At 38.8% G+C, this 17,614-nt stretch overlaps 1 protein-coding gene across 1 annotated transcript in view; it reads left to right on the top strand.

Moving 5' to 3' along the window:
• Nucleotides 1-17,614, top strand: part of HEPHL1 (hephaestin like 1) — an 89,802-nt gene that overhangs the window by 25,833 nt on the left and 46,355 nt on the right. The window contains exons 3-6 of the mRNA XM_065936785.1: nucleotides 4,125-4,337; nucleotides 4,962-5,141; nucleotides 11,401-11,655; nucleotides 14,439-14,607. Of these exons, the coding sequence (XP_065792857.1) occupies nucleotides 4,125-4,337; nucleotides 4,962-5,141; nucleotides 11,401-11,655; nucleotides 14,439-14,607 (817 nt within the window). The remainder of the gene's footprint in view (nucleotides 1-4,124; nucleotides 4,338-4,961; nucleotides 5,142-11,400; nucleotides 11,656-14,438; nucleotides 14,608-17,614) is intronic.

Raw genomic sequence — 17,614 nt, 5'->3', positions numbered from 1 at the left:
TTCCAATAAGTCAGCTCTTCACATCAGGTGGACAAACTATTGGAGCTTCAGCTTTAGCATCTGTCCTTCCAGAGAATATTCAGGGTTGATTTCCTTTAGGATGGACTGGTTTGATGTCCTTGTAGTCCAAGGGATTCTCAAGAATCTTCTCCAGCACCACAGTTTGAAAGCATCAATTCCTCAATGCTCATCCTTCTTTATGGTCCAACTCTCACCTCTGTACATGACTACTGAAAAAGAACAACAGCTTCGACTGATGGACCTTTGTAGGAAAAATGATGACTCTGCTTTTTAATACTCTGTCCAGGCTTGTCATTGTTTTTCTTCCAAGGAGCTGGTGTCTTTTAATTTCATGGCTGCAGTCACTGTCTGCAGTGATTTTGGAGCCCAAGAAAAGAAAATCTGCCACTATTTCCATTTTTTCCCATCTATTTGCCATCAAATGATGAGCACAAATGCCATGACCTCAGTTTTTTGAAAGTTGAGTTTTAAGCCAAGTTTTTCCCTTTTGTCTTTCACCTTCATTAGAGGTTCTTTACTTCCTCTACGCTTTCTGCCTTTAGAGTGGTGTCTTCTGCATATCTGAGGTTGTTGATACTTCTCCTGGCAATCTTGATTCCAGCTTGTGCTTCATCCAGCCCAGCCTTTCACATGATGTTCTCTGCATAAATACACAAGGTGACAATATACAGCCCCGATGTACTCCTTTCCCCATTTTGAATCAGTCCATTTTTCCATGTAACGTTATAACTGTTGCTTCTTGACCCGCACACAGGTTTCTCAGGAGACAAGTAAGGTGGTTTGATAATACTTTAAGAATTTCCTGCAGTTTGTTGTGATCCCCACAGTCAAGTCAAAGGCTTTCATGTAGTCAATGAAGCAGAAGTAGATGTTTTTTTTTGGAATACCCTTGCTTTCTCTATGATTTAATTTATGTTGGCAATTTGACCTCTGGTTCCTCTGCCTTTTCTAAGCCCAGCTTGTACATCTGGAAGCTCTCAGTTCACATACTGCTAAAGCCTAGCTTGAAGGGTTTTGAGCATAATCTTACTAGCATGTGAAATGAGCATGATTGTCTGTTACTTTGAATATTCTTTGGCATTGCTCTTCTTTGGGATTAGAATGAAAACCAGTCTTTTCCAGTCTTGTGGCCACTGCTGAGATTTCAAATTTGCTGGCGTACTGAGTGCAGCACTTTAATTAACAGCATCATTTTTTAGGATTTTTAAATAGCTCAGTTAAAATTCCATAAGCTCTACTAGCTTCATTTGCAGTAATGCTTCCTGAGGCCTGCTTGACTTCATATTCCAAGATGTCTGGCTTGAGGTGACCACACCATTGTGGTTATCTAAGATGTCCTTTTCACTATAGGGGACTGGAATGCAAAAGTAGGAAGTCAAGAAACACCTGGAGTAACAGGCAAATTTGGCCTTGGAGTACAAAATGAAGCAGGGCAATGGCTACTAGAGTTTTGCCAAGAGAGCACACTGGTCATAGCCAACACCCTCTTCCAAGAACACAAGAGAAGACTCTACACACGGACATCACCAGGTGGTCAACACCAAAATCAGATTGATTATATTCTTTAGAGCCAAAGATGGAGAAGCTCCATACAGTCAGCAAAAACAAGACCTGGAGCTGACTATGGCTCAGGTCATGAACTCCTTATTGCCAAATTCAGACTTAAATTGAAGAAAGTAGGGAAAACCACTAGACCATTCAGGTATGACCTAAATCAAATCCCTTATGATTGATTATACAGTGGAAGTGAGAAATAGATTTAAGGGACTAGATCTGACAAACAGAGAGCCTGATGAACTATGGATGGAGGTTCGTGACATTGTACAGGAGACAGGGATCAAGACCATCTCCATGGAAAAGAAATGCAAAAAGGCAAAATGGTTGTCTGAGGAGGCCTTACAAATAGCTGTGAAAAGAAGGGAAGCAAGAAGCAAAGGAAAAAAGGAAAGATATTCCCATTTGAATGCTGAGTTCCAAAGAATAGCCAGGAGAGATAAGAAAGCCTTCCTCAGTGATCCATGCAAAGAAATAGAGGAAAACAACAGAATGGGAAAGACTAGAGATATCTTCAGGAAAGTTAGAGATACCAAGGGAACATTTCATGCAAAGATGGGCTCAATAAAGGACAGAAATGGTATGGACCTAACAGAAGCAGAAGATATTAGGAAGAGGTGGCAAGAATACACAGAAGAACTGTACAAAAAAGATCTTCAGCACCCAGATAATCACAATGGTGTGATCACTGACCTAGAGCCAGACATCCTGGAATGTGAAGTCAAGTGGGCCTTAGAAAGCATCACTATGAAGAAAGCTAGTGGATGTGATGGAATTCCCATTGAGCTATTTCAAGTCCTGAAGGATGATCCTGTGAAAGTGCTGCACTCAATATGCCAGCAAATTTGGAAAACTCAGCAGTTGCCATAGGACTGGAAAAATGTCCGTTTTCATTCCAATCCTTAAGAAACACAATCCCAAAGAATGCTCAAACTACTGCACAGTTGCACTCATCTCACATGCTAGTAAAGTAATGCTCAAAATTCTTCAAGCCAGGTTTCAGCAATATGTGAACTGAGAACTTCCAGATATTCAAGCTGGCTTTAGAAAAGGCAAACGAACCAGAGGTCAAATTGCCAATATCCGCTGGATCATCGAAAAAGCAAAAGAGTTCCAGAAAAACATCTATTTCTGCTTTATTGACTATGCCAAAGCCTTCGACTGTGTGGATCACAATAAACTGTGGAAAATTCTGAAGGAGATGGGAATACCAGACCACCTGACCTGCCTTCTGAGAAATCTGTATGTAAGTCAGGAAGCAACAGTTAGCACTGGACATGGAACAACAGACTGGTTCCAAATAGGAAAAGGAGTACATCAAGGCTGTATATTGTCACCCTGCTTATTTAACTTATATGCAGGGTACATCATGAGAAACGCTGGGCTCGATGAAGCACAAGCTGGAATTAAGATTGCCGAGAGAAATATCAATAACCTCAGATATGTGGAGGAACTTTCTCCACCCTTATGGCAGAAAGTGAAGAGGAACTAAAAAGCCTTTTGATGAAAGTGAAAGAGGAGAGTGAACAAGTTGGCTTAAAGCTCAGCATTCAGAAAACTAAGATCATGGCATCTGGTCCCATCACCTCATGGGAAATAGATGGGGAGACAGTGGAAACAGAGTCAGACTTTATTTTTCTGGGCTCCAAAATCACTGCAGATGGTGATTGCAGCCCTGAAATTAAAAGATACTTACTCCTTGGAAGGAAAGTTATGACCAACCTAGATAGCATATTAAAAGCAGAGACATTACTTTGCCAACAAAGGTCCGTCTGGTAAAGGCTATGGTTTTTCTAGTGGTCATGTATGGATGTGAGAGTTGGACTGTGAAGAAAGCTGAGCACTGAAAAATTAATGTTTTTGAACCGTGGTGTTGGAGAAGACTCTTGAGAGTCCCTTGGACTACAAGGAGATCCAACCAGTCCATCCTAAAGGAGATCAGTCCTGGGTGTTCATTGGAAGGACTGATGTTGAAGCTGGAACTCCAATACTTTGGCCACCTCATGCGAAGTTTTGACTCATTGGAAAAGCCCCTGATGCTGGGAGGGATTGGGGGCAGGAGGAGAAGGGGACAACAGAGGATGAGATGGCTGGATGGCATCACCGACTCGATGGGCATGAGTTTGGGTAAACTCTGGGAGTTGGTGATGGACAGGGAGGCCTGGCATGCTGCAATTCATGGGATCGCAGAGAATCAGACACAACTGAGCGACTGAACTGAACTGAAATGAAGTCGTTAAAATCTTTTTGGTATAGTTCTTCTGTGTATTCTTGTATACCTTTTCTTAATCCTTTGTTAAAGATTTATTAAATATCTGACTGTGTAGGACACAATATACAGTGCCTCACATAGTTCTTACAACTCTGTGGGATAGATGCAAACATTCCAGCTTTATTGGTAGAAAGTCAAGACAGTGAGAATTTAAGTAACAAGTCTCAAGTCCCATAGCAAATAAATTTTAGCTGATATATGTTTGATTTCAAAGCTCTAGCTCTTTCCACTATAATGTGTGATCTCTGTGTTTTAACTGTTTCATTTTTCTTGAAAGGAGCCCTGTATCCAGATGGAACATCTGGAAGGAACAAGGATGATGACATGGTTCCTCCTGGCAAAAACTATACCTACGTCTGGCCAGTGAGTGAAGAATATGCTCCTGCCCCAGCAGATGCAAACTGTCTGACTTGGGTATACCATTCACATATTGATGCCCCTAAGGACATCTGTTCTGGGCTAATTGGCCCACTGCTAGTGTGCAAAGAAGGTAAGATGTGTCTTCTCCCCCTCTGTACCTATAAATCTCTTTCCAAGTGTGCTGAAAAGTGAATATAGTCTTCAGGTCTTGTCTTGCCCACCCCCCTTGCATCACACAGAGTGTGTCTCTTCTTCCAAACTTTCTGTAAAATTAAAGAAATTCTCCTAATATAGAAGATTCATAGCAGGGACAATAACTCAGACTTTTGCCTAAAAACATCATAGCATTCTGAAACCCATATGCAAAAGCACACACTGACACCACACATAGGAAAGTGTAAAATGTACTCAAATAACCGGAGATGTTTTGCTTTATTATTTCATCCACATAATCACCTTGCTACTTTGTACCCTATTAATTGATTTAATGTATCTATGTTTTATCAATAAAGTATATTTCCTTTAAGGATAGTCAGGTTTCCAAGTCTGTGGTTGTGAGGATTTCTGTTTCAGGACTTTTCTATGGTTCTGACACTTCCATCAAAGCCCTTCACTGGTTTTATGTTGTGGGTTACTCTTGTACATATAGGTCTTTAAAAATCTTCATATTTACCTGATACCATTTTCAGGAAGAAAAGCTCATCTTGGTTTAGTCCACTTTGAACTTTTCTTACTCTTTTAATGTGCCTGATAGGTATCCTGCACAGTTATACAGGAACAAGGACTGATGTAGACCGGGAGTTTGTTATAATGTTCACTCTCGTGGATGAGAATCAAAGCTGGTACCTCGATGAAAACATCAGACAATTCTGCACTGATCCTGATTCAGTTGACAAAGAAGATGCTGTTTTCCAAAGAAGTAACAAAATGCATGGTGAGTGTTTTCCATGTTATCAAGTACATACCAACTGCCTTGGGTGTATCTGGCACTACAAGGGATACAAAACACACAAAAATAGCAAGCCAAGCTTTCCAAGATTTATAACTTAATGATGAGAATAATAAGAAAGTGATGAAACATAATACCAGTCAGAACCTAAAGCGAAGAAAGAGAGCAAAGAAGAAGAAAGGAGCAGAGACGAGTAACAAGAACAGAGAGCAATGAACAAAATGGTAATAAGCACATACTTGTCAACAACTAAGTGTAAATAGCCTACGTTCTCAAAGCAAAAGACACAGAGGGATTAAATAGATTAAACAGCAACAACAACTAAGCCGAGACCTATTTATCACATTACCTACAAGAGACACACTTTAATTGTAAGGACACACATAGACGGACGCTGAGTGGATGGAAAAAATTACTCCATGCAAATAGAAACCAAAAGAAAGCTGGAGTAGCTACACTTATATCAGACTTTAAATTGACTTTAAAATAAAGGCTATAATAAGATACCAAGAATGCTGTACATAATTATAAATGGGTAAATTCAACAAGAATGGGTAACATTTAAAATATTTATGCCCCCCAACATTGGAGAACTTATATATGTAAACCAAATATTAACAGACATAAAGGGCAAAACAGACAGCAATACATAATAGTAAAGTACTTTAACACCCTACTTATATCAATGTAGGTGTCCAGAAAAGAAATCAGTTAGAGAATACTGGTGTTAAACAATATGTTAGATCAGATGGACTTAACAGATATTTATAGAACATTCCATCCAAAAACAATAAGATACTCATCTTTCTCAAGAGCACATGGAACATTTTTCAAGACAGATCATATGTTAGGCCACAGATAAGTCTTAATACACTTAAGAGGACTGAAATCATATCGAGTATCTTTTCTGGCCACAATGGTATGAAACTAGAAACTAATTATATGAAGAAAACTGGAAAATTTACAAACATGTGGAATTAAACAACATGTTACTGAACAATCAATAGGTTGAATAAGAACTCTAAAGAGAAATTTTTAAAAAGCTTGAAACAAATGAAAATGGAAATATAATATATAAAAATTTATGGGATACAGCAGAAAGAATTCTAAGGGGAAGTTCATATTGATAAATGCCTACCTCAGAAAAAAAAAGAAAAGTTTCAAGTAAGCAAGCTAACTTTACACCTCAAGAACTAGAAAAAGAACAAATTGAGCCCAAAATTACTAGAAGAAAGGAAATAAAGAAGATTAGAACAGAAAGGGCAAAACAAAAATGAAATAGACACTAAAATCTTTAATTAGACTCACTAAGAAAAAAGAGAAAGAACTCAAATAAACAAAATCAGAAATGAAAGATGCGACACACAGAGGATCATAAAAGATTACTATGAACAAATGCATGCCAACATGTTGGATAACCTATAAGAAATGCACACGTTCCTGGGAACATACAGCCTACCAAGACTGAATCATGACAGAACAGACTCGGAACAGACTGACTAATAGCAAGCAGTAATCGGTAATCAAAAACCTTCCAACTAACAAAAGTCCAGGAACAGGTGGCTTCTTTGGTTAATTCCATCAAACATTCAAAGAAGAATCAATATCAATCCTTCTCAAAATCTTCCAAAAAACAGAAGAGGGAGAAACTCTTCCAAACATGTTTTATGAAGCCAGCATAGTGCTGATACCAAAACCAGACAAGGATGCCACACAAAAAAAGGAAAAATACAGGCTAATATTCCTGATGAACATAGATGTAAAAATCCTCAACAAAATACCAGCAAGCCAGATTCAGCAAGACATTATAAGTTTCATAACCATGATTAAGTGGGATGTATTCCAAGTATGAAAGGATGGTTCAGCTTCCACAAATCCATTAAAGTTATATGTCACAATAATAAAATTAAACATAAAAATATGCAATTATCACAATAGACATAGAAAAAGCATCTGACAAAATTCAACATCCATTTAGGATAAAAACCCTTAACAGAGTATAAATGGAACACACCTCAACATAAGAAAGACCATATATGACAAGCCCACAGCTAAGGTTATACTCAGTGGCAAAAGCTGAAAGCTAATCCTCTAAGGTCACTAACAAGAAAAGGATGCACACTGTTGCCACTTTTGTTCAACATGGTGTTGGAAGTCCCAGCCAGAGGAATTGGGCAAGGAAAAGAAATTAGGAAAGGAAAAGAAATAAAAATCATCCAAATCTGAAACAAAGACATAACTGTTTCTATTTGCAGATGGCATGATATTACATATAGAAAAGCTAAAGACTCCAGTAAATATGAGGGATATAAAACCAATACACAAAAATCTGTTGCATTTCTTTACATTAATAATGAGTTATCTGAAATAGAAGTTAAGAAAGCAATTTCATTTACAATTTCATCGAAAGGAATCAAATATCTAGGAATAAATTTAACCAAAGAGGTGAAAACCCCATATATTGAAAACTATGATATTAACAAAGAAAATTTAAGAAGACACAAATAAATGGAAAGATATTTGTGTCCATGGATTAGATGAATTAATATTGTTAAAATACTCATCACTAAAATATTTAAGGCAATCTATAGATGCAGTGTGATCCCTGTTTCAATCTCAATGATATATCATTTTTATAGAAATAGGAAAAACAATCTAAAATTTGTATGGAACCTCAAAGGTCCTGAATAGCCAAAATAATCTTGAAAAAGAACAAAGCTAGAGGCATTGTGCTCTTTGATTTTATTACAAAACTATACTAATTCAAACACCTATTTCTGCTTTATTGACTATGCCAAAGCCTTTGACTGTGTGGATCACACCAAACTGTGGAAAATTCTTAAAAAGATGGGAATACCAGACCACCTGACCTGCCTCCTGAGAAATCTGTATGTAAGTCAGGAAGCAACAGTTAGAACTGGACATGGAACAACAGACTGGTTCCAAATAGGAAAAGGAATACATCAAGGCTGTATATTGTCACCCTGCTTATTTAGCTTATATGCAGAGTACATCATGAGAAATGCTGGGCTAGGTGAAGCACAAGCTGGAATCAAGATTGCCGGGAGAGATATCAATAACCTCAGATATGTGGATGACACCATCCTTATGGCAGAAAGTGAAGAGGAACTAAAGAGTCTCTTGATGAAAGTCAAGAGAAGAGTGAAAAAGTTGGCTTAAAGCTCAACATTCAGAAGACCAAGATCATGGCATCTGGTCCCATCACTTCATGGCAAATAGATGGGGAGACAGTGGAAACAGTGTCAGACTTTATTTTTCTGGGCTCCAAAATCACTGCATATGGTGATTGCAGCCATGAAATTAAAATATACTTACTCCTTGGAAGGAAAGTTATGACCAACCTAGACAACATATTAAAAAGCAGAGACATTACTTTGCCAACAAAGGTCTGTCTAGTCAGGGCTATGGTTTTTCCAGTGGTCATGTATGGATGTGAGAGTTGGACTGTGAAGAAAGCTGAGTGCTGAAAAATTGATACTTTTGAACTGTGGTGTTGGAGAAGACTCTTGAGAGTCCCTTGGACTGCAAGGAGATCCAACCAGTCCATCCTAAAGGAGATCAGTCCTGGGTGTTCACTGGAAGGACTGATGCTGAAGCTGAAACTCCAATACTCTGGCCACCTGATGCGAAGAGCTGACTCATTGGAAAAGACCCTGATGCTGGGAAAGATTGAGGGCAGGAAGAGAAGGGGATGACAGAGGATGACATGGTTGGATGGCATCACCGACTCAATGGACAGGGGTTTTGGTGGACTCCGGGAGTTGGTGATGGACATGGAGGCCTGGCATGCTGTGGTTCATGGGGTCACAAAGAGTCAGACATGACTGAGTGACTGGACTGAACTGAACTGATAGTAATTCAATACTGGCATAAAAACAGACACAGCGATCAATGGAACAGAATGGAGAACCATGGGATAAGACCATGCAAGAATATGTAGGAGGAAAGGACAGTCTCTTCAATAAATGGTGTTGAGAGAATTGAACAGCCACATGCAAAAGAGTGAAACTGGATCACTATCTTACATATATGCAAAAATTAACTCAAATTGGATTAAAGACTTGAAAGTAAGATCTGAAAGTATAGAACTCCTATAAGAATACATAGGTGGTGAGCTCCTTGACATAGATCTTGATAGTGATTTTTTGAATCTGACACTAAAGCAAAAGTAATAAAAGCAAAAATAAACAAGTAGAACTATAACAAACTAAAAACTTCTGCACAGCAGAGGAAACCATCAGTGAAGAAAAAGCAACCAACTGAATGGGAGAAAATATTTGCAAATCATACATCTGATAAGGAAATAATATCCAAAATATATAAAGAGCTCATACAATTTGAACAGAATATCTGAATAGATATTTTTCTAAATAAGAAATACAGATGGCCAATAGGTACGTGAAAAGATGCTCAACATCATTACTCATGAGGGAAATGCAAATCAAAACCACAATGAAATATCATCTCATACCTGTTAGAATGGCTATTATCAAGAAATAACAAATGTAAATTGGTGTAACCACTATGAAAATCAGTATAGAGTTACCTGATAAGACTAAAAATAAAAACCTAACATATGATCCAGCAATTTTACTCATGGTTATTTATCTGAAGAAAATGAAAACACTAATTCAAAAGGTCATACACACCCCTCCATGTTCACTGCAGCAATTTTTTTTTTAACAATAGTCAATATATGGAAATAGCCTGCGTCCACTGATAGATGAATCGATAAAGAAGTTGTGGCATATAATAAAGGGATATTAAGTGGAATATTCAGCCATAAAAAAAGAATGATCTCTCCATTTGAAACAGCATGATGGACTTTTAGGGCATTATGCTAAGTGAAATAAGTCAGACACAGAAGGCAAATGCTATATTATCTTTTTTATATGTGGAATCTAACAAACGAGCAATCTCCTCAAAACCAAGCTCATAGATTCAGAGATCAAATAGGTGGTTACAACAGGCAGGGGATGGGGATGGGAGAAATGGCAAAAAAAAAAAAAAAAAAAAAAGTAACATGCCTCATTCCTTTAAGTTGGCTTAAAACTCAACATTCAGAAAACTAAGATCAAGGCATCTGGTTCCATCACTTCAGGGCAAATAGATGGGGAAACAATGGAAACAGTGGCACACTTTATTTTCTTGGGCTCCAAAAATCACTACAGATGGTAACTGCAGCCATGAAATTAAAAGACACTTGCTCCTTGGAAGATAAGTTATGACCAACCTAGACAGCATATTAAAAAGCAGAGACATTACTTTGCCAACAAAGGTCCGTCTAGTCAGGGCTATGGTTTTGCCAGTGGTCATGTATGGATGTGAGAGTTGGACCATAAAGAAAGCCGAGCACTGAAAAATTGATGCTTTTGAACTGTGGTGTTGGAGAAGACTCTTGAGAGTCCCTTGGACTGCAAGGAGATCCAACCAGTCCATCCTGAAGGAGATCAGTCCTGGGTGTTCATTGGAAGGACTGATGCTGAAGCTGAAACTCCAATACTCTGGCCACCTGATGTGAAGAGCTGACTCATTGGAAAAGACCCTGATGCTGGGAAAGATTGAGGGCAGGAGGAGAAGGGGACGACAGAGGATGAGATGGTTGATGGCATCACCAACTGGATGGACATGAGTTTGAGCAAGCTCCAGGAGTTGGTGATGGACAGGGAGGCCTGGTGTGCTGCAGTCCATGGGGTCGCAAAGAGTCGGGCACAACTGAGTGACTCAACTGAACTGAACTGCCTCATTCCTCCCTTCTAATCATTTCTTTTTCTTCTTGCTGCATGCTTTTGTCACTTAAGTAACTACTATATGTCAGCTTTCCCAACATGAGGTAAGACAGGGTTTCCAGTTACACAGAACAGATCTGGTGGGGAAGGTAAATATGCAAATAGAGATGAAAGTAGGAGGTGGCCAAGCTGTCCTGGAATTATAAACAGAGCTTTGGTTTATTCCTGATCTCACTGTATTCACAGAGCAGATCAAGGCTGTGTTCCTATAGTTGATCACTTTTATTGAGTGCTTTTCTCTTAAAAAGACTATTGCTTTTCATTCCTTTGGGGACTGCATTTTATCAAAGAAGCCACATTTTTTTCTGCACAAAATATTACAACCCAGTGATCTGTGCTAATTTTTCATCTGTGCTATAGTATGTATTACCATTGTTTCTGGTTCTGCTGGTCTCTTCAGAGGCATATCTTTCACTGGTGTTTCTGTTTTTCAGCGCTCAATGGATACCTCTTTGGAAACTTCCCTGAACCTGATATGTGCGTTGGTGAATCAGTGTCCTGGCACCTATTTGGGATGGGGAATGAGATAGACATCCATTCCATCTATTTTTATGGCAACACCTTCATCAGTAGAGGGCATCGGACTGATGTTGTCAACCTGTTCCCAGCCACCTTCCTGACATTAGAAATGATAGTTGAGAATCCTGGAAAGTGGATGATAACCTGCCAAGTCAGTGATCACCTCCAAGGTAAAAAGGATGGAGGCCGGTGTGGAAATACTTACAATGGTACAATTAAACCACACAGTCAGCGGTGTTCATTCAGTGCATGCTATTGGATGGATCCTTGTCTGTGTTATATTTATTACACTTAAATATTAAACATAGGGAAATGTATAATGCCTATTTGGCATCTTATCAACAGATATTTATTAATTAATTACCTCGTTATGAACCAGGTAAGAGGTGATTGAAAAAATTGATAAGACCTTCCTGGAACCTGGAATCTAGTAGCTAAATATAGTCATACATTTACAAAATGAATAAAATTTGAGGCAGAATGATAAATGCTCTTTGAGCTTTGTCACTTCACTGGAACAGTCAGAGAGGCTACTTAATGAAGGGGTTCCTAATCTGAGCCTAGAAATATGGGTAGGAATTTGATAGATGAGGAAGAAGAAAAAGGCTTTCCAAGTAGGGGAAGCAACATGAACTGGGAAAAACACATGGGCAACTTTAAATAGAATAAAATTTACAATCAGAAATTGGAATTTATAGATAATCTGGACCAACCAGAAAGGGATTTCTGGATAATCTCGGCCACCTCCCTATCCAATTCTTGAGTTCCCTTTTGGACATCTCTTTAAAGATTTTATGTTGAAGTCTAGTTGATTTATGTACGATGTGTTAGTTTCAGGTCTACAGAAAAGTGAGCTATATGTACTCAAACATCCATTCTTTCTCAGATTCTCTTCCCATGCAAGTTTCCCGTGTTACAGAGCACTGAGTATAGTTACCTGTGCTCTATAGTAGGGCCTTGTTGATGATCTGTTTTATGCAGAGTGGTGTGTATAACCCCAGCCGAGTAATGGTAGCAGCCTGTTTCGTCTCTGGGCTGCTCTTTGAGAGTTCTTTATATTGAGACACAATCCAATGACAGGTGCAAAATCCTTTGAAAGGCAAAAGATAAGCATTTGTTGACTTAAATACCTGTTGAATGATTTGGTCCAGGTTCCTTGGGACCACATGGAATAAGTCTACCTAGCTGGACCCTAGGCTCATGTCAGAGGAGTGATGAAGCAGAAGTTTTAGAGAGGCAGTTTGGGCCTCAGGGGAGCAGTTTTGAATGGCAAGGCTAAGGAACATCTGGAAGGTAATGTGTGCATGCATGCTGAGTCCCTTCAGTTGTGGCAACTCTTGGCGACCCTATGGACTACAGTCCATCAGGTTCCTCTGTCTTCAGGCAAGAATACTGGAGTGGGTTGCTATGCCCTCCTCCAGGGGATCTTCCCAACCCAGGGACTGAACTCATGTATATTACTTCTCCTGCATTAGCAGGCAGGTTCTTGACCATTAGCGCTACCTGGGAAGCCCCTGGAAGGTAATAGTGAGACCTTTTAGTTCATTAGACACAGTGATTTAGGAAGATTTAGGAAGCTAAATATGTCTTTATGCAGAGAAGACTCAATGGAGAGATTCTGGCTACTGGATGCCAGTTAAGAAACATTGGCAACATTAGAGCTATGGCATATTAAAGGTTTGGCCTAAGAAGAGAAAAGGAAAATGTTATCAATTGGATAAACATGGAGTAAATAATGTATGATTCAGTTTGGATCCTAGCTACACACAGTCACCACAGGGACAGCTATGCAGCACTTCAGGGCTGCTTTCATAACACATTTTTATTCCGCTCAACCTTAAAGCAAACCTCACATTTGTCCACTGGGTTATTTCAGGTAAATTCAATTCGGCAAATGTTGAGTTGCTCAGTTAATATGTATCAGACACTCTCCTGAGAAGACAAAGATGAGCATGACATTACTATTCTCCACCCCCACTCCAGACTTTATTGAGGTATAATTGACAAACAGGAATTGTATATAAATTCCTTGATGTTTTGATATAAGGTGTAAACTCTTTAAACTACACACAAGCTAATTAGTATATCAATTACCTCACATAGTTAAACTTGGTGATGTTGGTGATGGTGAGAACACTTGAGATCTCAAAGAATACAAAGTTTCAGTTATGCAAGACAAATGGGGCCTCAGATCTAACGGTGACTACTATGAACAATATTGTGTTGTATACTTGAAATTCCCTAAAAGGGTAGATTGTAGGTATTCTCCACAGAAGATCCTTAAATTTGAGAAGAAATTAGTCTTAAAATCAAGGCATTAGCAGCCATTTGAAATTAGTTAGATTCTTAAATTTGGCCAGTAATTGTAGACATAAGCTGGAATACATCATTGAAATACAACATTTACTAAATTGTCCAAACCCTCAGGAAAAACGTTTAAAATTGGAAGGTATGTATAATTCAATTTTATTTTTTTAATTCAATTTTAAAATTAGCCATCACCTCTAGAGATAATGGTGTCACATTTTGATGAATATCTTTCCTATTTTCTAGACCTTTGTATATAAATGCATAGTCTTTCCAAACTTTACCAGTTTGATAACTGAACAACAGTATCACTTAATTACTGTTAGGGCTGAACTTTTTTTTTGTTTTTTCTTGGGCCAATAGTATTTCTTTTGTGAATAACCTATAAATGTTTTGCTCATTTTCTATTGAAATATTTACTTTTTTCTTTCTTATTTATCAAAGATATTTACATGTTAATCTTTTATCATATGTGTTAAAACACTCCTCTACCCACTGTTTATTTTTACTTTTAACTTTGTTTATGGTCCTACATTCTGTACAAAATTTTAAATATTCATGAAATCATATAAATCAGTCTATTCTTCCTCTATGATTGCTTTTGGAGCATTTATACATTGGCTCTTGGTTTTCCTCTGTTTTATAGCTGGCATGCTGGGGCAATACAATGTTGGTAACTGCAAAAGTGGTATTTCTCAGCCCAAGATGAAGGGTCAACAAAGGCGCTACTATATAGCAGCTGAAAAAATTCTTTGGGATTATGGTCCTCAAGGCTATGACAAATTCAGCGGTCTTCCCCTAAATGCCTCTGGCAGGTAAGCTCTCTCTGCTGATGTTTCTAAGCCTCTCATAAGAGAGGCATCTGTTAGGCTGTTTGCTGTGATCTCATTTGTGTTCCGGACTCTGTCCTTATGAGTACATACTGCTTAGATGGCATAATAGCATCATTTAAGGAGCTCTGAGTCCCATAATGTATACAGTGTTGAGAATTGTATATACTGCAGATAACTGCAGAGTATCTCAAAGCTATGGTTTTTCCAGTAATCATGTATGGATGTGAGAGTTGGACTATAAAGAAAGCTGACCACCGAAGAACTGATGCTTTTGAACTGTGGTGTTGGAGAAGACTCTTGAGAGTCCCTTGTACAGCAAGGAGATCCAACCAGTCAATCCTAAAGAAAATCAGTCCTGAATATTCATTGGAAGGACTGATGCTGAAGCTGAAACTCCAATACTTTGGCCACCTGACGTGAAAAAGTGACTCACTAGAAAAGACCCTGATGCTGGGAAAGATTGAAGGCGGGAGGAGAAGGGGACGAAAGAGGACAAGATGGTTGGATGGTATCACTGACTTGATGGACGTGAGTTTGAGTAAGCTCCGGGAGTTGGTGATGGACAGGGAAGCCTGGTGTGCTGCTGTCCATGGGGTCACAAAGAGTTGGACACGACTGAGCGACTGAACTGAACTGAACTGTTGCTTTATGATTTGCTGGCCAAATCAAAGCACTAGATTCATTCATTCATCCATCAAACACTTCAGGAGCATCTACTATGGGCAAGCTGCAGTATTAAGTGCCATGGGAATTACTAAGCTGACAGAAAAGAGACTAAGGTCTTACACATATTAAGCAGACAATTTTGAAGAGGGAATAAGTCAGGACTCTTTCAGTGGAGGTGAAATAGCCAAGGAAGGTTACCCTTTGGGGTTCAAGGACAGCCTGATATAAGTGAAGCCCCTTCTGCCCAGACTTCATCTTCCTCCCTGTCCAGTACAATGCCACTTTCCCCCTTCAAAATCTAACTCTACTGTAACTTCCTAAATAAAGTCTCCCTGACACCTGAAAAATTTTCTCTGGGCTTCCATAGCATGTAATATTTTTCAAATTGAATCTAACAATTTATTAAGTGGATGAAGACCCCTGTGACTTTTATTGTAGGATCATACACAAATATGTCTAGGAAAGTATTACAAAATATACAGTATGATATCAACAAGTATTACTCTTACCCTGTAATCCTTTTCATGTTTGAGGGAATGTTTAAAAAATTGTCTTTATGATCAATAAGATTTCTTTTGTTTCTTTCATTATAAATTTCATTCATTCTTCCACCAAAGTGATAACCTTTAACCTTGCCTAAAGAATTTGTGTGGACTACCTATGAAAAACTCTTTGATATCAACATTCCCTGTTGACTAGTATTTTCCCATAAACAGAACAGTGAAAATTAACATTGAGAATTATATCTTAGAAGCCTTCCAAAATTAGAAAGCACCTTATAAAATGTGAAATATTATGCTATATTCAATGGATATTTAATGTAATATGTGAAAACACAATGTACTAAGTGACATGAGAGATGCAGGAAGGGTTCTCGATCTCAGGTACAGAAAGAAGTATAGGAGAGGAGAAGTGACTTTGCAAGTTACAAATAAGATTAAGATGAGCTGTCCAGACAGTGAGTTTTCTGGGCATTTAGAGAGAGCTAAGATAGCTGGTCAAGGCTATGGTTTTTCCAGTGGTCAAGTATGGATATGAGAGTTGGACTGTGAAGAAAGCTGAGTGCTGAAAAATTGATGCTTTTGAACTGTGGTGTTGGAGAAGACTCTTGAGAGTCCCTTGGACTGCAAGGAGATCCAACCAGTCCATCCTAAAGGAGATCAGTCCTGGGTGTTCATTGGAAGGACTGATGCTGAAGCTGAAACTCCAATACTTTGGCCACCTCATGCGAAAAGTTGACTCATTGGAAAAGCCCCTGATGCTGGGAGGGATTGGGGGCAGGAGGAGAAGGGGATGACAGAGGATGAGATGGCTGGATGGCATCACCGACTCGATGGGCATGAGTTTGAGTAAACTCTGGGAGTTGGTGATGGACAGGGAGGCCTGGTGTGCTGCGATTCATGGGGTTGCAAAGAGTCGGACACAACTGAGTCACTGAACTGAACTGAAGATAGCCAGAAATATGTCACAAAGGAAGTGAAACTTAAGTAGGATCTTTTGAATGACAGAATTTATATAAGTGAATTGTAAAGAGAGGGAAATTTTAGATGCAGGGGTTAATGCAAAACATCTGTAATAAAGCAGAATGATTAGATCAGAGAGTGAATGACATGTGAGGGATTTGGATGGGGCATGAGCACTTACACAGAGCAGTGGAAAGATTGGAGCAAACTGGATATTCTTTGCAGAGGTCCTCCAATCTGTTTGAACTTTACTTGGTTGGCAATTGGAAGCAACTGGAGATTTTGGAGCAGATAAAATGACAATGAAAAGGACAATTTTAAAGGCTTTGGAGTATCAGTGCATATGCTGAGAAAAGAACTCAAGGGAGCCAATGTGAGATAGAGGGTGCTGCGTGGACACTGTGGTCTAAACGCAAGACGAGGAGCGCATGCATGCAGTGTGGGCTGCGGGAAGAAAGGAAAGGAAAAAGGTGAATAAGGGTGTAGAAAAGGAAGGGTGCAAATAAAAGGTTGTAACCTTTGTAAAGTCAGGATGAACAAGAAAAGAGGAAAAGGCAGAAAAAGAAGACACAGCTGGCATGTCTGCAAGTGTGATGGTACCACTGACAGAAGCAGAGGAGGGATAGTACTAGGTGGAAGTTATATTATTGTACTTCACAAGTTTGAAATTTGGTATTTCGTATATATGGTTTATATGGTAACTCCACTGATTAAACTACTTGACTAACTAGATACTCCATTCCTTAACCATGCCAGATATCAGAGCTTACTATTTGCAGAGATTATTCATATTGACATCAGCAAGAGATAGAGGGATGCCCATTTTGCAAAGAAAACAGTTAGCTCTTTGTTACTTTGTA

This window comes from Muntiacus reevesi, chromosome 5 (assembly GCF_963930625.1).
Source record: "Muntiacus reevesi chromosome 5, mMunRee1.1, whole genome shotgun sequence".
Taxonomy (NCBI): domain Eukaryota; kingdom Metazoa; phylum Chordata; class Mammalia; order Artiodactyla; family Cervidae; genus Muntiacus; species Muntiacus reevesi.
Note: the sequence above shows the minus strand (reverse complement) of the source record. Positions and strands in the feature narration are given on the sequence as shown.